Below are 20,358 nucleotides of genomic sequence, written 5' to 3' on the forward strand. Positions count from 1 at the left end.
GGATTTTGAAAGGTAAGATTTTAAAAGAAACTCACTACATTACCCACAGTACTTAAAACTGGGGATTATATATAATAGATGTAGGAGTTAACTCATAGGGGAAAGGTAAGACATAGACATGGAGGGAGGAAGTTTCAGATATTCTTTAGGGGGAGGTGAGGAGTCAGAGCTAATTCAGAAAGATTTAGTCCCAAGCAATAAGTCAAAGCTATGGTTTTTCCAGCAGTCATGCACGGATGTGAGACTTGGACCATAAAGAAGGCTGAGCACCAAAGAATTGATGTTTTCAAATTGTGGTCCTGGAGAAGACTCTTGGACTGCAAGTAGATCAAACCAGTCAATCCTAAAGGAAATCAACCCTGAATATTCATTGGAAGGACTGATGCTGAAGCTGTAGCTCCAATACTCTGGCCACCTGATGCAAATAGCCAACTTATTGAAAAAGACCTTGTTACTGGGAAAGACTGAAGGCAAAAGAAGGAGGTGGAAGAGGATGAGGTGGTTAGATAGCATCAAGGACTCAATGGACATGAACTTGAGCAAACTCTGGGATATAGTGAAGGACAGGGAAGCCTGGCATACTGCAGTTCATGGAGTCAGAAAGAGTTGGACACAACTTAGTGTCTGAACAACCACAAGCAGCAGGAAGAAATCTGAAAGTACTAGGTGGTAGGAGATGATGGAAGGTCCTTGTGGCATTCTATATTACTGTTCACAAGATTTGCTGCCCTTCCCTTCCCTCTTGAAGGCAGACTTGCTCTGGTTGACTGTTCTGACCAGCGAAATGTAAGAAGTAAAACACGTCACTTTCTGGTGGAGACTTCAAGACCAGCAGGAACTTTGCTATGCTCCTTGACATCAAGCCACAGGTGAGCCCTAAGGGAACTCAGGATGGAGACAAATGAGCTGCCCCCTGCCAAGTCCTTAGCCACTGCACCCACCTCAAAGGCACACCTGAGGGGACTCAGGAAGGGAAAGAACAGGACACTAGTCCTAGATAGCTAAGATGCATAACAATGAGCCCAGGCTCTTAAACCTTCTCATGCATAGAAAATTCATTAACTTGAGATATCTGGTTTTCTTTGTTGCTGTTCAGTCACTCAGTCATGTCCTACTCTTTGCAACCCCATGGACTGCAGCACACCAGGCTTCCCTATCCTTCACCATCTCCCAGAGCTTGCCCAAACTCATGTCCATCGAATCCGTGATGCCATCCAACCATCTCATCCTCCATCGTCCTCTTCTCCTCCCACCTTTAATCTTTCCCATAATCAGGGTCTTTTCCAGTGAGTCAGTTTTTTGCATCAGGTGGCTTAAGTATTGGAGCTTCAGCTTCAGCATTAGTCTTTCTAATGAATATTCAGAACTGATTTCCTTTAGGACTGACTGGTTTGATCTCCTTGCAGTCCAAGGGATTCTCAAGAGTCACATATATATGGAATTTAGAAAGATGGTAATGATGACCCTGTATGCGAGACAGCAAAAGAGACACAGATGTGTAGAGTGGACTTTTGGACTCTGAGGGAGAGGGAGAGTGTGGGATGATTTGGGAGAATGGCATTGAGACATGTATACTATCAGGTAAGAAACGAATCGCCAGTCTATGTTTGATGCAGGATACAGGATGCTTGGGGCTGGTGCACGGGGATGATCCAGAGAGATGATATGGGGCGGGAGGTGGGAGGGGGGTTCATGTTTGGGAACTCATGTACACCCGTGGTGGATTCATGTCAATGTATGGCAAAACCAATTCAGTATTGTAAAGTAAAATAAAGTAAAAAAAAAAGAGTCTTCTCCAACACCACAGCCCAAAAGCATCAGTTCTTTGGTGTTCAGCCTTCTTTATGGTCCAACGCTCACATCCATACATACCTACTGGAAAAACCATAGCTTTGACTAGATGGACCTTTGTCGGCAAGTAATGTCTCTGCTTTTTAATACCGTCTAGGTTTGTCATAGCTTTTCTTTAATAAACAGTAATTTGGTTTTCTTTAGTTAACAGTAATCTTTTGAAGTTTCAAATGCCTGCAGGGTCTTTACACTACTCCTATATATCCTGGCTCCTCCGTTACCTCTTTGTAGCAGTTCCAGAGATCTGGAAGCCTGCGGCCTGGGTTTAAGTTCTCAGTTTTGTCTGCCAAATAACAGAATTCTCAACTTTTAGGTTGTGCTTTTTCCCCTCCGACTAACACAAGACAACCTGCAACTCTCTGGAGTGGCTCCTCTGGCAGCCTAGGTCCCTGAGTGACGGTCCCCAACTAAAAATGACAACACAAGTAGAGCCCCACTCATTGTGTGAGGGCCTTGGAATCTAAGAGAATCCTAAAAAATCATTGCTGTTTTAGCTACTGAGAATTTGGGAGTATTTGTTACCGTATCTGACCAAGCCTCTCCTAATCTTGATTGACATGGAGTTCTGACCTGACTTGCTCAGTCGTGAGCTCCCCAGTAGATTCAAACAGGGCCTGGATGAAGTTTGTCCAAAATACAGAGGAGGGCAATCTAAGGATTCTATACCTAATGTGGAGATTAACTATTTTTCCTACCTGATAACCTATTTATTATGGCAGCACCAAAGTTATTATAAGGAAGAGTAAATTTGTAGAAGGGGAGAAAATTTTTCTAGATCATTTTGAATCCAAAATTTGCATCAAAAATAGAAACAATCAGACCAGATATTGTGACACACCTTCCAGGTACAGTTGTTTAGAGAAATCAAAGAATTTAATCAGTGACGACAAGAAAGCCTATGTTGGATAAAGAAGATATGGTACATATATACAATGGAATAATACCATCATAGAAATGAAGTCATGCCATTTGCAGCAACATAGACAGCTCTAGAGATTATCATACTAAGTCAGAAACACAAATACCATATGATATCACTTACAGTAAAATCTAAAATATGACACAAATGAACTGACCTACGAAAGAGAGACAGACTCAGAATCACAGAGAACAGACTGGTTGCCAAGGGGTAGGGGTGGATGGGAGAGGGATGGGTTGGGAGTCTGAGGTCAGTAACTGCAAACTATTATATAAAGAAAGAATAAATGATGAGTTTCCAATGTACAGCACAGAGAACTATATTTAATATCCAGTGATAATAATGGAAAAGAATATGAAAAACATGTATAACTGAATCACTTTGCTGTACAGTAGAAATTAACACATTATAAATGAATTATACTTCAATACAATTAAAAAAAAAAAGCAAGTCCATCTCTCTTTAGCAAATGTCCCAAGTTCACTCCTAATAAGGCAGTAAAACACAGCAAGCATGGACTTTAAAGTCAGATAGACGTGGTTCAAAATTTACTTATTTGTACCTTGAGAAAGTGAGTTAGCTTTTCTCAAGCACTGACCTGATGTTTTGTTCAGTTGCTCTTTGTGACCCTGTGGGCTGCAGTGGGCCAGGTTTCCTTGTTCTTCACTCTCTCCCAGAGTTTGCTCAAGCTCATGTCCATTGAGTCAGTGATTTCATCCAACCATCTCATCTTCTGTTGCCCCCTTCTCCTTTTGCCCTCAATCTTTCCCAGCATCAGGGTCTTTTCCAATGAGTCAGCTCTTTGCATCAGCTGGCCAAAGTATTGGATCTTCTGCACTTGATATAAACAAACAATAATGCCCATCCTGCTTTTCCCCTATGAGACTTACCTTCCCTACTCTACTCCTACCCAGAGGGATCCCTAGGGATCAAGTATTTTCAATATGCACCAGGTAGTTCTTCCAGGCCCAGGCAAAAACCTGCATGAATCTCATGCCAAAAGGCTCAGCTTTGTTTGATTCAGTATTAGGATGGCATTTCCTCACTCCATTTCACCACCTGAGATCTAGCTAAGCCTAGAAAGATGCATGCAGCCAGATGCTGGCCAATGAAAAGGAAGCCTGGATATGCACAGCTCTCTACCTCTATATTAACTCCTGGCTACCCCATCCCTACTTCCTCTATGTTCCTTCCTCCCCTCAGCAAACACGTATACGTAACCTCCTGTGTATACATAGATTCACACACCACCACAATATTTCATTCTGAAAATAATTTTATTATTTTACAGTTGTTCAGGAAAGTTCCTGGGTTGCTGTGACCATGATTTGGTCACCACAGAACAAAGGATTAGAGCAGATCAGTGTGTCCACCAGTTCTCTGTCCTCTTTGGGTAGTGAGAGCAGGCAGGGGACATGTGCAAAAGGAGAAAATAACCAATTGGTAAGGGTTGGGGCTGGGGAATAGGCACAAATGGAATTCAAACCTGGCTGTCATTCTCAGGCTTGGATTTAAATATTTTGTCTTCTCTATAGTCTCCCTCTATTTTCTTCAGCTCCCTGTTACCACAGAGGGCAGATGACACACGGAGAAGCCGGAGTTAAGTGTCACCAACTGCAAAGCAGCTTTGGACTTCAGGAGGCTAGGAGCGGTTGTCATACCAGTCCGATCTCCCTGGCTAGGAGTCAGTGCCTCACCTAGGGCTGGTTCCCAGTGTACCATCTTAGGGGTTCCCAGTGTACTATCTTAGGGCCTACACTGGAGGCTTATCCAGATAACACAGCAATGATGAGTATTGAATTCCACTGTCCATAGCCAGCTCCTCTTGCCTTTCAGTGAAAAGAAAGGCACAGGCCACTTCATACCTCAGTACATATGTGATGATAGAGGGATACGCAGTGGGATCCTCACTGTACAGTCCAGGACCATGAGTCTCACTCCAAGTATGTCTGAACAGACAGGGAAGGAGATGCTGTCCTCCTCTGTGATCCAACAGCTAACACCCCTGGGGAGTCCTTCCACTCTGACTCTATTTTGCCAGAGACCTAATTAGATATCCTGCGAGGTAATGTTCCCTGGAACATTCCCCCTGCCATATTTATGGCAGGTCCACGTCCTCTCTGAAGTGGGAGAAAATATAAGGTACACGAGGGAAAGAAAGTATCAATCAGAATGATACTTCTGGTTATTAGGTTTATTGGAACCATCTTCCTGGCTGAAAGACATTCCTCAGCATCTTTCACAGGACCATAAAATATCAAGGCCCTGCAAAACCTGAACAAATATTGGGCTCAATAACCACTGCAGAAGTGTCAGGCCCTGGGCAGTAGGAGAAAGCAGAATCACTGGCCCCTACAGCTCTAACCTGTGCTCATATTCACCTCTGTTTTTACAGGCACTTTCTGTGGAGAATTGGAGAAGAGGACCTGTAAGTGGGAAGACTGTTCCACTGGAATTGATGGTTTTGATGTTAGAGGTGAGGGAATTCCAAGTTCTGGGGCGAGTGGTCCAAAGGGTGAGAACTAGGCTTATAGATGGCCTGTGAGACATAGAACAAGTAGGACATGAACCATCAGAAAGTAGACGGCTGCCAGCAGGGGCACCCTTGTCCGGGAGTGACAGAGTGAACGCAGGACCCGCTTCCATCCAGCACCACTTCGGGTCTGAAAAGAAAACGTGGAAGTCAGAGAGCTTCACCCTAGAGAGATCTGTCCTGTTTCCTTCTCCAACCACTGCGGAGAAGAGGTATCCTGAGAGGAAAGCTCCTTGGGGCCAGTAGCGTGGTACATTCCAATAGTTTCCTTCAGCCTTCCATACCCTTCCAGTCTCAGGCCCATGTTCCTTCTCCTTGACCCCTTGCCCTCAACACAGCCAGCCCGTCTGATAGCACAGTGCCCTCTCTTCACCCTTCTCCCTTCTTACCCTCCGACAACTGCTGCTTGTAAGGTCTATTAAGAGCGCCTGCTCCTGGGAACCGCAGGAGCCAATGATAGGAGACCGGGCAGAGTCCCATTCACCATGCTCCAACCTGAATTGAGGGAAAAAAAAAAAAAAAAAAGAGGCATTGGTTCATGGCATGAGAGGCTGATCAGGTGAAATCACCCTGGACATCTTGCCATGGGATGCAGTGTAAGGGACTTGCAGCTCTCATGGCCCCGTCCCCATGCAAGGAGTGAAAGGGTAGACAGGTTTCTTTCAGTAGCAGTAGAGATGGTAATAATTACCAAGAATTGACTGCCTACTGTGTATCAGATGCTGGATCAGGTGCTTTACCTACATTTAATCCTCAGGTTTAATGTTGGTGTTATTATCTTCAAAGTGAGGGAAAAAGTACTTGTCCACAATGGTACATCCAGTAAGATGTAAAACCATAATTCAAAACTCAGCTGTGTCTCTAAACCTCGTGCTCTTTTTTTTCCTGCTACGCCACACCTGGCTCAGAAAACTCTTTTAATCTTTTCCCCTGTTTATTAAAATCTAATAGGCAAAAGAATTCAAGAAAGATTTTTGTGGGGTTTTTACAATTAAACTGAACTGCAGCCTCTATTGCTTTCTGTTTCATTTTTTGCTAATTTGCTTATGTATTTAATACTGGAACTTCTCCATTTAATGAAGAAGCTGTTTTTATCCACTCAATGGTTTCTCTTAAAAACAAGAATTGACCCTTAGAATGGGAGAAATTAATAGCAAATGAAACATTTGACAAAGGATTAATTTCCAAAATATACAAGCAGTTCATACAACTCAATACCAGAAAAACAAACAACCTAATCAAAAAGTGGGAAAAAGACATAAACAGACATTTCTCCAAGGAAGACATAGAGATGGCAAATAAACACATGAAAAGATGCTCAACATCACTCATTATTAGAGAAATTCAAATCAAAACTATAATGTGGTATCATCTCACACCAGTCAGAATGGCCCTCATCAAAAAGTCTACAACCAATAAGTGCTGGAGAGGGTGTGGAGAAAAGGGAATGCTCTTGCATTGTTAGTGGGGAATGTAAATTGATACAGCCACTATGGAAAACTGTATGGAGATCCTTAAAAAATTAGGTATAAAATCACCATATGACCCAGCAATCCCACTCCTAGGCATATACCCCAAGGAAACCAAAATTAATAGAGAAACATGTATCCCATTGTTCACTGCAGCACTATTTATAACAGCTAGAACATGGAAGCAACCTAGAGGTCCATTGACGGATGAATGGATAAGGAAGTTGTGGTACATATACACAATGGAATATTACTCAGCCATAAAAAGGAATACATTTGAGTTAGTTCTAATGAGGTAGATACCTAGAACCTATTATACAGAGTGAAGTGAGTCAGAAAGAGAAAGATAAATACCATACTCTAACACATATATATGGAATCTAGAAAAATGGTACTGAAGAATTTATTTACAGTGCAACAGTGGAGAAACACATAGAGACTAGACTTATGGACATGCGGAAAGGGCAGGAGAGGGTGAGATGTACGGAGAGAGAAACATGGAAACTTAGATTGCCATATATAAAATAGATAGCCAACAGGAATTTGCTGTATGGCTCAGGAAACTCAAACAGAGGCTCTCTATCAACCTAGAGGGGTGTGATGAGGAGGAGATGGGAGGGAGTTTCAAAGGGAGGGGATATATGTATACCTATGGCTGATTCATGTTGACGTTTGACAGAAAACAGCAAAATTCTGTAAAGCAATCATCCTTCAAAAAAAAACAAACAAAAACCCACGAGAATTGTATCCAAGGGGCTGCAAGTAACACAAGCACATACTTGATCAAGCATTTGCCTAGACGGATGCACTTAATCGTGTAGGGAGGCTTGAAATCTACTCCTGATGTTTCCTCCACATGAAGGGAAGTTGATTATCCTAAAACTCCTGCATTCTCTTTACAGGGACCATACTTTTCTCAGGAGTGAAGAACACTTTAATCTGATTTGTGAGCCTGGAAAGAGAAATTCAATGTGCCCAGCCTAGCTCCACCCTGCCTGTTCTCCTCATGAGAGCCTGAATGGCTGCACAGGACCCCTTCTGTGCCTGTTCCTCCATAAGATAAGCTTTTTAGGGGCAGCCTTGATGCAGACAGCATGGTCTGGTACCATGCAGGTCAGTCTGTCACTGTCTGTAGGCTAGGCTGAGTAAAGGGTGAGAGGTTTGTAAGCATTGGTGAGCTGCTTTTAAATGGCAAGTCCACTGAGTTTCATAGGCACTGTGGACTGTGTGTCAGGTGCTAACAGGACAACAGCAGTGCCAGGTCTGGGGAGGCAGCGCTCGATTAGCTGCCTCGATTTCCATTCTGCATCAGGGCCAAAGAGGGAATTGTGGATGGGCTGAGCTTGGATTACCATGGTTTGTCTTGAGCCTACTCTTGCTATAGCACCCATCTCAGGATGAGAACTAAATCCTATTTATTCCCAAGTCTGGCCATGAAATGCACACAAGTATAATCAAAAAGGGCTTCTCTGGTAGCTCAGCTGTAGAGAATCCACCTGCAATGCAGGAGACCCTAGTTCGACCCCTGGGTTGGGAAGATCCCCTAAAGAAGGGATAAGCTACCCACTCCAGTATTCTTGGGCTTCCCTGGGGGCTCAGATGGTAAATAATCCACCTGCAATGTGGAAGAAGTGGGTCTGATCCCTGGGTTGGGAAGATTCCCTGGAGGAGGGCATGGCAATCCACTCTAGTATTCTTGCCTGGAGAATCCCCATGGACAGAGGAGCCTGGTGGGCTACAGTCCACAGGTTTACAAAGAGTCAGACATGACTGAGCGACTAAGCACACACACACAGAGAATCAGAAAGGGTCAGAAATGAAGAAAGGCTGTGTCCTTCAGTCCTTTACCGCCTGATCTGCTCCTCGGCCATGGAGAGGGCAGCCTCAGCAGCCACTCTTTGGTCTCGTTCTTCTTCCAGCAGTTTTCTCAATTCGTTCACCTCCTGTTTAGTGTTGCAGAGCTGCTTCTGGGCTTCAGAAAAGCTTCAGGACAAAAGGAAAACCACAGCATCACTAGATGCAGGACAGAGTTGCTGATACAGGGATTTGAAGTCTTCCTAAGGTTATAAAGCATGGACATTTATAGAAGGCTGTACAAACACAATGAGTATTTTAAAAGAATGCCTGTCTAAAGATTAAATAAAGCTGCAGGAAATGCCATAAGAGATTTTAGGGACTTCTCAATATCTCTCATTTGAACATCATAATCTTAGTAAGATGTGTGTGTAGGGAGGGTCTGTTTCACAAACTACTCACACACAATTTGTAATTATAATTGTTACTTTATAATCCTCACATTAATCCTGTGAGGCCAGTAAGAAAAGAAGACACATTAAATCCATACAATGGACTCCCATTCTAACTAGATGACCGCCCAAGTGCTGCCTACACAGCGCACACTCCAGGGTTGAGAGCTGCTCCCCCACCTTAGCTGTGGCTCGCTCAGTTCTTCAGCATCTCCTTTCCTGTGACAGCCATTTTTTTCCTGGGGAGCTCCTGGAGCAACATCTATATTTAGTGGCCCCTGGAAAAAGAATAAGTTTAGTAATTCAGGGATGAAACCACTCAAGAAACTGTGCTTAGGCAAAATGAGAACTTGCTCAGGCATTGGAGAAAAAAGAGAAATCTTGGAGAGGAATACCTCTGTTATCACTCTCTTCAAGTTCAGATTTAGAAGTAAGAATCTTCTGCTCTAATAGATTAATCTCCTACATAAACTCATTAGATCTTCCTCCAGATTCTCATTCTTGAGTATCTCCTCTCAAAAGTTTCAAGGCCTGTCACTGAATCCCACTTTCTTCTAGTGGAGACCCACCTACTTTCCAGAAGCCACTCTGGTCCCTGCCTGATTCAGCCTCTCCTCCCCTCCCCTCTCCTCTTCCTGCCATGTCCTATTCCCCTCCACGCTCATTCCCAGTCTTCATCGACTTCAACAACCTCTCCTCTCCACTGGTGTAAACAACTCTGCCAATTTTGTTTCTTAGGTCCAAATCTTCCTACAGCTTTCCTATTACTTGAAGGAAAGAGCCTTCCAAAAGCCTGTCATCACTGTTTACCACTCACTTTTTAATTTCTCTCCCACCACCTCACTCAATGGACATGAGTTTGAGTAAGCTCCAGGAGTTGGTGATGAACAGGGAAGCCTGGTGTGCTGCAGTCCATGGGGTCACAGAGTCGGACACGACTGAGTGACTGAACTGAACTGAACCTCACTGATGATCTTTTTCTTTCTAATCGGTTCACTCTTCAGTTTTTCTTGGACCTTATTCCTCACTCCTCTCCTCACTGTTTCCATCACATCTATTTAATCTTCAGCCTGATGACATCAGCCTTTTGATGCTGTGCTTTATGCTTTATCATCTGTGCTCAATTTCCCAACACTTTCCCCAGCCCCTCACCTTCTCACTCACAGCTTGCAGCTCTTGAATCTGCTTCTCCAGGACTGCACAGTGATTGAAAAGGTCACTGTAGTGCTGCTGGTTCTCACGGAGACTCTGACTGGTGTCACAGAGCTGAATAGAAAGGGTATTTTTCTCTTCCAGCAGCTGAGAGAACTGAAATAGGAGAGATGATAAGCACTAGCCCACAGGACTGTTTCACTAGGAGGAGGCAGTGTGCATGCTCAGTCATATCTGACTCTTTACAACCCTGTAGTCCACCAGGCTCCCTGTCCATGGGATTTTTCAGGCAAGAACACTGGAGCAGGTTGCCATTTCCTCCTCCAGGGGATCTTCCTGATCCAGGGATCGAATCGGCATCTCCTGCATCCTGCACTGGCAGGAAGACTCTTTACCACTGAGCCGCCTGGGAAGCCCCACCATCAGGTAGAGATATAAACAAAGTCTGAGCATCCATGGAAAGAATTAGGGTGGTGGCTTGGAGAGGAGACATTCTATGGTGACGGCCCATCTGCCACTACCCACGCTAGAGCCCACTGAGCAGTGCTCCTAGTTAGCTATGGACTCCATGAGGGGTCAGTGTGTATCCTCAATACTAAGCATATGGCTAGGCGCACAGACGGTAGATAATAGTTATTTGTTTGCTGAATGGTGAATAAGTGAATGATCGACCCTAGGGCTGGAGATGTTCTGATTCTTGATCTGGGTGCTGCTTATACAGATGTCCTCACTTCGTGAAAATATACCAGACTGTATTTGTGATTTCTGTGCCTTTTGGTGTTTTACACCACTAAAATATTTACATGAAAAATGTTTCAGTTGCTATTCACTGCAGTTTCAAGAACCATCCTAGAAGACAAATGCCCAGAGTGATTCACAGTCTAATCTTCAGGAAAGCAAATATAACAAGGTTGAGATGGGATCTAGTTTATAGAAAGAGAAGGTGTTAAGAGCTATGAAGGGCAGAACTTTTGGGAAACAACTGAGTAGGCTCAAAGAGGAACTGGGTAGGATCTGGAGTCTCCCCATCATAGCACCCCCTGAAAACTCCCAGAAAACACCCCCAACAAAGGGTCTGTAAGTTTACCAATTCATTGTGACCAACTAACCTACTTTAAGCAAGTTAGAACTGGACATGGAACAACAGACTGGTTCCAAAGAGGAAAAGGAGTACATCAGGGCTGTATATTGTCAACCTGCTTATTTAACTTATATGCAGAGTACATCATGAGAAACGCTGGACTGGAAGAAGCACAAGCTGGAATCAAGATTGCCGGGAGAAATATCAATCACCTCAGATATGCAGATGACACCACCCTTATGGCAGAAAGTAAAGAGGAACTAAAAAGCCTCTTGATGAGAGTGAAAGAGGAGAGTGAAAAAGTTGGCTTAAAGCTCAACATTCAGAAAACGAAGATCATGGCATCTAGTCCCATCACTTCATGGCAAATAGATGGGGAAACAGTGGAAACAGTGTCAGACTTTATTTTTGGGGGCTCCAAAATCACTGCAGATGGCGACTGCAGCCATGAAATTAAAAGACGCTTACTCCTTGGAAGAAAAGTTATGACCAACCTAGATAGCATATTGAAAAGCAGAGACATTACTTTGCCAACAAAGGTCCGTCTAGTCAAGGCTATGGTTTTTCCAGTGGTCGTGTATGGATGTGAGAGTTGGACTGTGAAGAAAGCTGAGCGCCAAAGAATTGATGCTTTTGAACTGTGGTGTTGGAGAAGACTCTTGAGAGTCCCTTGGACTGCAAGGAGATCCAACCAGTCCATTCTGAAGGAGATCAACCCTGGGATTTCTTTGGAGGGAAATGATGCTGAAGCTGAAACTCTAATACTTTGGCCACCTCATGCGAACAGTTGACTCATTGGAAAAGACTCTGATGCTGGGAGGGATTGGGAGCAGTAGGAGAGGGGGATGACAGAGGATGAGATGGCTGGATGGCATCACTGACTCGATGGTCGTGAGTCTGAGTGAACTCCGGGAGATGGTGATGGACAGGGAGGCCTGGCGTGCTACGATTCATGGGGTCGCAAAGTGTCGGACACGACTGAGCAACTGAACTGAACTGAACTGAACCTACTTTAAAAAATGCAAATTTTAAATGCAAATTTTTTTAACTCTGCCAGGGTTAACAGTTTTATCAGTCTCCGATACTTCAATGTTAGTTGAATTTAACAACATTTAATGAGTGCCTTCTACACAAACCAGGCACTGTGTTTTCCATGTACATTACCATCTTTATCCCAGATTGACCTGCTGCTAACACTTGGGGCAAATTACTTAATATCTCTGGGCCTTAATTTCCTCATCTGTGTACAGCCTATTGATCTTTACCATTTTTGGATCACAGATCCCTTGGTGAATGCCTGAGTTTTTGTGATGAGAAACTTACACACACAAATACATCATTTTGTGTATAATTTATATTGATAGCCCTCCTCCAAAGCTAATTTCTGGATCCCAGTCTAAATGATCACTTAAATTTCTCCTGGCACTAACATAAACTACCTAGCTGGATTCCTCTGAAGAAGGCAGAACCAGGTGAGGTGCTGCCAGAGAATAATCTGACTAGTCAGAGACAACAGGAGTATAATGATTCATAAGATGGTGAGGGAAGGGAAGCAGGTGATGAAGGAAGAGAAGCCAAAGAATGGATGAGGGGAGAAGACAGATATGAGAAGGCACTGAGAATAATTCTCTTTTTTCTGCCTTGGCCTTTGCTCTAGGGACCAGATGGCAAAGCAGCTCTTCCCATAGCAAGAGGTCCATCTACTCCAGCATGCTTCCTAGAGTGTCTAGAGTGGCCAGCCTGGGGTTCAGGAAAAAGCAAATTGGCTTCTTTAATTCCACAACATTAGATACACAGTAAGGAAGTTTACAAATGGAGTAGAATGAAAAGCAAACCCCTTACCTCTATCGCTTTGTCTAATCACATATGCAAGCCTCCTTCCTGAGACTCTTCCCTGCCACACACTAGTGAGAAATACTGAGGAGCTTGCTGGAGGATTTGTGAGGAGTTATGGGGAGATGATGTTGGGTAGGAAGCCTTCCTAAAGGAGTTGGCTTTTATCATTCTTATTGAATGGGCTTCTCCAAATCACTCCCAAGGGCTCTGCAAAGGTGAGGAAAAAGAAATGGCCCTGTGTCTGGTGCTTTAGGGTGAGGGATCCAGGCTCTGAGAAAGGTAAAACTTCTGTCTTCTAATAGAGCTAGAGCTTAAACTTAAACAGCTTCTACTTACCTTCTTGCTTCTAGTCATGGAAACAAGAAATTGAACTTCAGGCTAGCAGGGAACACATACCTTGCTGTTCAGTTGCTGAATTCTTAACTCCTTTTGGTGAATTTCTTTCAAGCTGTCATTGAGCTGAGTCCTAAGATGCTCTGTCTCATAAACTAGGCTTTGTGATCCATTGAGGGAAACTGATGTCTCTGGGGATGCCTGCCAGGATATAAACACTGGTGAAACTCTCTCCTAACATTGTGCATACTTAAATCCTTCCCTCCAGAAACCCTGCCCACCTCACAGGAAGTCATCAGATGGCTTGCCTAATAGTGGCAGATGAGCACTTAGCTTGTAGGAAGCTGACGTTTCCTCCAAGCAGCGATCAGTGCTGGAATTACTCACCTGTCTTTGGTACTGCGCTTTGTGGGTCTCAGTCTGTGAGGAAGATCTCAGTTCCCTCACAAGGCTCTGCAGATGGCTGAGCTGCTGATCTTTATCTGCGATAGCTATAAGGTACTGCTCCTTTATTCTCCTCTCTTGCATTTCCCAGGAATTCTTCTCCATCCTAGAGAAAATATGAAATAGGCATAGGCAAAAATGTACTTGTGAGACAAAGATGAATAAGTACGTATTCAAAACATGTAACGGGATGTAGAGATGTAGTTGAGAATACATAACCATAGCGAAATTTATGTTATAAATAGAATTGTGCAGCAAGAGGATGAAGAGGAACTTAAAAGAGAACTGTAACTGGCAGGACTGGGGAAGATTTCACAGAAAAGCAGGTATTTGATCTGAACCCTGAATAATGAGTCAGGTTTCCATAATGCAAAAGGATTTCAGGTTGAGAACAGAACAAAAAGCACAAGAATGAATACACACAGTGTTTTGGAACCGTTGTAGTACATAGTGTGGAGAGTGGATAGAGCAGGCAATGAAGGTGAAGAGGAGAGAAGTCAGACCCTGTGGGGCACTGAACACCATACTGAATAAAACTTAACTCTGTAAGCAACGGCAAACCACTGTAATTCTTAGAACAACATCAGGGTTATGAGGATGCCATTGTAGAGTCTGAAGGAGCTGGGTTCAAATGCTGGCTCTGTTCTACACTAGGCATGAGACCCTGAGTAAAAGTTACTTAACCTCTCTGAGCCTCATTGGTGAAATGGGAATAAATGATCTATTCCTTAGAATTATTGTGATGATTTAATGAGATACTATATGTCACGTACCAAACATAGGTGAGTAATTCCAACACCAATCTCAGAGGTAACCACTACCCAGGAAGGATCAGCTTCCTGCAAGCTACATGTCCATCTGCCACTATTACGCAAACCATCTGATGACTTCCTGTGAGGAGGGCAGGGTTTCTGGAGGGAAGGATTTAAATATAAACTGCTGCTATTTATTTATCCCCTGAATTTGACCAAGAGGGAAGCTTCTATTTGATTCCAGCTAATTTTCTGCAGAACTAGCAAAACTGCCTCTGTGCCAAATTCTTTAGTTCTACTTCTCGCTACACTATGCCTGAAAAAAAAAGGGTTGTAATCAAATTTGTGCAGCATCTCTTCACTTTGACTAGTCTCTATTTTTCCCAATAATACAAGGCATTGTTTGAACTACATCAGACTTTTCTGTCTTTTTCTCTAGAAGCAAGGTAAAATGGTCCTTTCTTTTCTAAAGGATATAAACCTATTAAGAAAGAATCCTGCTGTGTCAAAAGGTGACTTGCATTACAGTCAGATTTTTTTTTTCAAAAAGGCAGAACAATAAAACTTAGAAACTAAAATAAAATTTTATTACAAGGCCACTATATGGAAAAGGCACAGAAAATCCTCTAATACACTTTCTCCGATATTTGTCTGTGAAAAATGAGAGAGAATAAGAAAGGAGGAGTATAAGAGTGAGAATGCACAAAAAAGATCACAGACCTTTTACAAAGCTTCAAATAGTCTTTTTTTTTTTTTTTTTGAAAGATGGACAAGTAGTTACAGTCTGGAGAGACCCTCAATGGAGAATAGGAGCTAAGGAACAAGTCTGATTACTTAAGAGAACAGCCATAAAAGGGCTATACCTCATTACCCCTTAAGTAAGAGAGCACAGGAACCAGAGCAGAATAAGCAAACCAGTAAAGTAGAAGAGAAAGGTTATTGCATAAATCCAGGCTCTTCTGATTAGACAACCCCAGAGCCATAGAAATCTGAATGAGATGTTCCAGCTTTTTCATATTTGGAAAGCTCGTTTCTCAAAAGTAATTCAAGAGCAAGACAGGGATCCTGTTTTAAAAAGATACTGGTCCTAAAGTCAGTGAATCAAATCTGTGTCTCCATGTCTTCTTCCTTCTAAAGGTGAAGTAAAATGGCTTCCTTTCCTTCTTATAATTTACTCACAGCCACTTGATAATTTTTCTTTCCTTCAAAACTGCTTAAATGTGGAAGGTAAAGAGAGAAAGGCTAACAGAATAGTGAAAAAGGAGAAACTAAAGGAAGAAAAAAAAATCAATAGACCAGAAATCTTTTTTTTCTCCCTCTTTTTCTCTTCCCTGGGATTTCTTTGGAGGGAATGCTGAAGCTGAAACTCCAGTACTTTGGCCACCTCATGCGAAGAGTTGACTCATTGGAAAAGACTGATGCTGGGGAGGGATTGGGGGCAGGAGGAGAAGGGGACGACAGAGGATGAGATGGCATCACTGACTCGATGGACATGAGTCTGAGTGAACTCTGGGAGCTGGTGATGGACAGGGAGGCCTGGCGTGCTACGATTCATGGGGTCGCAAAGAGTCGGACATGACTGAGAGACTGAACTGAACTGAACTGAAGGGTCAACTTCATTAGGAAAGTCTTCTTTCAGAATCTCTGTCACAAAGTTTCAAGAGGAACAAGTGGCTGCAAAAAACAAGCCTTTAGAACCGTGCACCTCTTCTTTGGTTTACAGTAGCAACTTGACACAGTATTCTTTCAGTTCCGTTCAGTTCAGTTTAGTTGCTCAGTCATGTCTGACTCTTTGTGACCCCATGAATCACAGCATGCCAGGCCTCCTTGTCCATCACCAACTCCTGGAGCCCACCCAAACTCATGTCCACTAAGTTGGTGATGCCAACCACCTCATCCTCTGTCGTCCCCTTCTCCTGCTGCCTTCAATCTTTCCCAGCATCAAGGTCGTTTCAAATGAGTCAGCTCTTCACATCAGGTGGCCAAAGTATTGGAGTTTCAGCTTCAACATCAGACCTTCCAATGAACACTCAGGGCTGAGCTCCTTTAGGATGGCCTGGTTGGATCTCCTTGCAGTCCAAGAGACTCTCAAGAGTCTTCTCCAACACCACAGTTCAAAAGCATCAATTCTTCAGCACTCAGCTTTCTTCACAGTCCAACTCTCACATCCATACATGACTATCAGAAAAAACAATAGCCTTGACTAGATGGACCTTTGTCAGAAAAGTAATGTCTCTGCTTTTGAATATGCTATCTAGGTTGGTCATAACTTTCCTTCCAAGGAGTAAGCGTCTTTTAATTTCATGGCTGCAGTCACCATCTGCAGTGATTTTGGAGCCCCCAAAAATAAACTCTGTCACTGTTTCCACTGTTTCCCAATCTATTTGCCATGAAGTGATGGGACCAGATGCCACGATCTTCGTTTTCTGAATGTTGAGCTTTAAGCCAACTTTTTCACTCTCCTCTTTCACTTTCATCAAGAGGCTCTTTAGTTCCTCTTCACTTTCTGCCATAAGGGTGGTGTCATCTGCATATCTGAGGTGATTGATATTTCTCCTGGCAATCTTGATTCCAGCTTGTGCTTCTTCCAGCCCAGCATTTCTCATGATGTACTTTGCGTATAAGTTAAATAAGCAGGGTGACAATATACAGCCTTGACATACTCCTTTTCCTATTTGGAACCAGTCTGTTGTTCCATGTCCAGTTCTAACTGTTGCTTCCTGATCTGCATACAGGTTTCTCAAGAGGGAGGTCAGGTGGTCTGGTATTCCCATCTCTTTCAGAATTTTCCACACTTTATTATGATCCCAAAGTCAAAAGCTTTGGCATAGTGAATAAAGCAGAAATAGATGTTTTTCTGGAATTTTCTTGCTTTTTTGATGATCCAGAGGATGTTGGCAGTTTGATCTCTGGTTCCTCTGCCTTTTCTAAAACCAGATTGAACATCTGGAAGTTCACGGTTCACGTATTACTGAAATCTGGCTTGGAAAATTTTGAGCATTACTTTACTAGCGTGTGAGATGAGTGTAATTGTGCGGTAGTTTGAGCATTCTTTGGCATTGCCTTTCTTTGGGATTGGAATGAAAACTGACCTTTTCCAGTCCTGCGGCCACTGCTGAAAGTTTTCCAAATTTGCTGGCATATTGAGTACAGCACTTTCACAGTATCATCTTTCAGGATTTGAAATAGCTCCACTGGAATTCCATCACCTCCACTAGCTTTGTTCATAGTGATGCTTTCTAAGGTCCACTTGACTTCACATTCCAGCATGTCTGGCTCTAGATGAGTGATCACACCATAGTGATTATATGGGTCGTGAAGATCTTTTTTGTACAGTTCTTCTGTCTATTCTTGCCACCTCTTCTTAATATCTTCTGCTTCTGTTAGGTCCATTCCATTCTGTCCTTTATCGAGCCCATCTTTGCATGAAATGTTCCCTTGGTATCTCTAATTTTCTTGAAGAGATCTCTAGTCTTTCCCATTCTATTGTTTCCCTCTATTTTTTTGCATTGATTGCTGAGAAAGGCTTTCTTATCTCTTCTTGCTATTCTTTGGAACTCTGCATTTAGATGCTTATATCGTTCTTTTTCTCCTTTGCTTTTCGCTTCTCTTCTTTTCACGGCTATTTGTAAGGCCTCCTCAGACAGCCATTTTGGTTTTTTGCCTTATTTTTCCTGGGGATGATCTTGATCCTTGTCTCCTGTGCAATGTCACGAACCTCCATCCATAGTTCATCAGGCACTCTGTCTATCAGATCTAGTCCCTTAAATCTATTTGTCACTTACACTGTATAATCAAGGGATTTGATTTAGGTCATACCTGAATGGTTTAGTGGTTTTCCCTACTTTCTTCAATTTAAGTCTGAATTTGGCAATAAGGAGTTCATGATCTGAGCCACGGTCAGCTCCCATTCTTGTTTTTGCTGACTGTATAGAGGTCTCCATCTTTGGATGCAAAGAATATAATCAATTTGATTTCAGTGTTGGCCATCTGGTAATGCCCATGTGTAGAGTCTTCTCTTGTGTTGTTGGAAGACGGTGTTTGCTATCACCAGTGTGTTCTCTTGGCAAAACTCTATTAGCCTTTGCCCTGCTTCATTCTGTACTCCAAGGCCAAATTTGCCTATTACTCCAGGTGTTTCTTGACTTCCTATTTTTTCATTCTAGTCCCCTATAATGAAAAGGACATTTTTGGGGGGTGTTAGTTCTAAAAGGTCTTGTAGGTCTTCATAGAACCATTCAACTTCAGCTTTTTCAGCATTACTGGTCGGGGAATAAACTTGGATTACTGTGATGCTGAATGGTTTGCCTTGGAAATGAACAGAGATCATCCTGTTGTTTTTGAGACTGCATCCAAGTACTGCATTTCGGACTCTCTTGTTGACTATGATGGCTACTCCATTTCTTGTAAGGGATTCCTGCCCACAGTAGTAGATATAATGGTCATCTGAGTTAAATTCACATTCCAGTCCATTTTAGTTCGCTGATTCCTTTTAGTTCTAGGTAATTTGGATATGGAGAAGGCAATGGCACCCCACTCCAGTACTCTTGCCTGGAAAATCCCATGGACGGAGGAGTCTGGTGAGCTGTAGTCCATGGGGTCGCTAAGAGTCGGACATGACTGAGCAACTTCACTTTCACTTTTCACTTTCATGCATTGGAGAAGGAAATGGCAACCCACTCCAGTGTTCTTGCCTGGAGAATCCCAGGGACAGTGGAGCCTGGTGGGCTGCCATCCATGGGGTCGCACAGAGTCGGACACGACTGAAGTGACTTAGCAGCAGCAGCAGCAATTTGGATATAATATGGGTGACATCAAGATGATGCTCCCTTGTGCTCCCGATCACCTTCGGAGGGCCCTAAATTCAGTGCTTGGCTTTAATGTGCATCTGAAGGAAGATGGTATCTTGATGATGAATTGAGATTATCAGGGAATAAGCTGGGGCAGCTATTCCCTGCAGGAAAACAGGCATGAGGTTTAATGGAGTTATTCACCTTCCTTTTGGAGGTTCAATTACAGAATGAAGAAACAGGAGAAATTTGTATTCTCAGAGAGCAAAAATTCAGTTTTACCTTCTCATCAATCATCTGTTGATTAAAAAAAGAAGTGTTCTTGTATCATTTGGGAAATTTGTCTACTCCACAGAGTAAGTCTGTTATATTTTCACTTATGAGAAAGTCTGTAAATACGTTGAATATGAAAATTTTTTCGATGTAATGTCACTCCATAAAACTTAAATGACCCAATTCAAAAAAGTGTTTTGTTCCATAAACTTTGCTTAAGGTTTATTTTGACACATCACATTAGTAAAACATCTAGGATCTGTGAAGGAATAAATCTCTCATATTTATACATTAAGAGCTCTCTTAGCAGGACTTCCCTGGTGGTCCAGTGGTTAAGAATCCATCTTGCAATGCACAGGAAACAGGTTTGATCCCTGGCTGGGGAACTAAGATCCCATATGCTACAAGGCAAAGGACCTGATGCAGCCTAATAAATTAATTTAAAAAATGCCAAAGAGCTCTCCTAGGGATGTTACAATAATTATTTTTAATATACTGATATTTTTATTATACTGTCATCAGGGTAGCCCCTGTGTAAGCTGGACGGGACTCTAGACTCCACCTCATATTCTCTGTATTCACTTGCTTGTGCTGGCCCTGTAGCAGCAGGTAAGACAAAGCAGGTGGTGCTTGATCGGCAGCATTTTCTAACACAGAGATTCTCCTTTCAGTATCAAAT

The 20,358-nt window shown here is 42.9% G+C and overlaps 1 protein-coding gene across 8 annotated transcripts in view; it reads right to left on the reverse strand.

Moving 5' to 3' along the window:
- Positions 1–4,028: 4,028 nt before the first annotated feature.
- Positions 4,029–20,358, reverse strand: part of GOLGB1 (golgin B1) — a 77,018-nt gene continuing 60,688 nt past the window's right edge. For 6 of the 8 annotated variants that reach the window (XM_042232029.1, XM_042232024.1, XM_042232014.1 and 3 more), the window contains 7 exons: positions 13,808–13,970; positions 13,484–13,621; positions 10,171–10,326; positions 9,199–9,296; positions 8,621–8,755; positions 5,693–5,798; positions 4,029–5,433 (listed from right to left, as the gene is read on the reverse strand). In XM_042232029.1, coding sequence (XP_042087963.1) covers positions 5,299–5,433; positions 5,693–5,798; positions 8,621–8,755; positions 9,199–9,296; positions 10,171–10,326; positions 13,484–13,621; positions 13,808–13,970 — 931 coding nt within the window. In that variant the 3' untranslated portion in view covers positions 4,029–5,298. The remainder of the gene's footprint in view (positions 5,434–5,692; positions 5,799–8,620; positions 8,756–9,198; positions 9,297–10,170; positions 10,327–13,483; positions 13,622–13,807; positions 13,971–20,358) is intronic. The other 2 variants (XM_042232019.1, XM_042232010.1) reach the window with 1 other exon arrangement.

This window comes from Ovis aries, chromosome 1 (genome assembly GCF_016772045.2).
Source record: "Ovis aries strain OAR_USU_Benz2616 breed Rambouillet chromosome 1, ARS-UI_Ramb_v3.0, whole genome shotgun sequence".
NCBI lineage: Eukaryota > Metazoa > Chordata > Mammalia > Artiodactyla > Bovidae > Ovis > Ovis aries.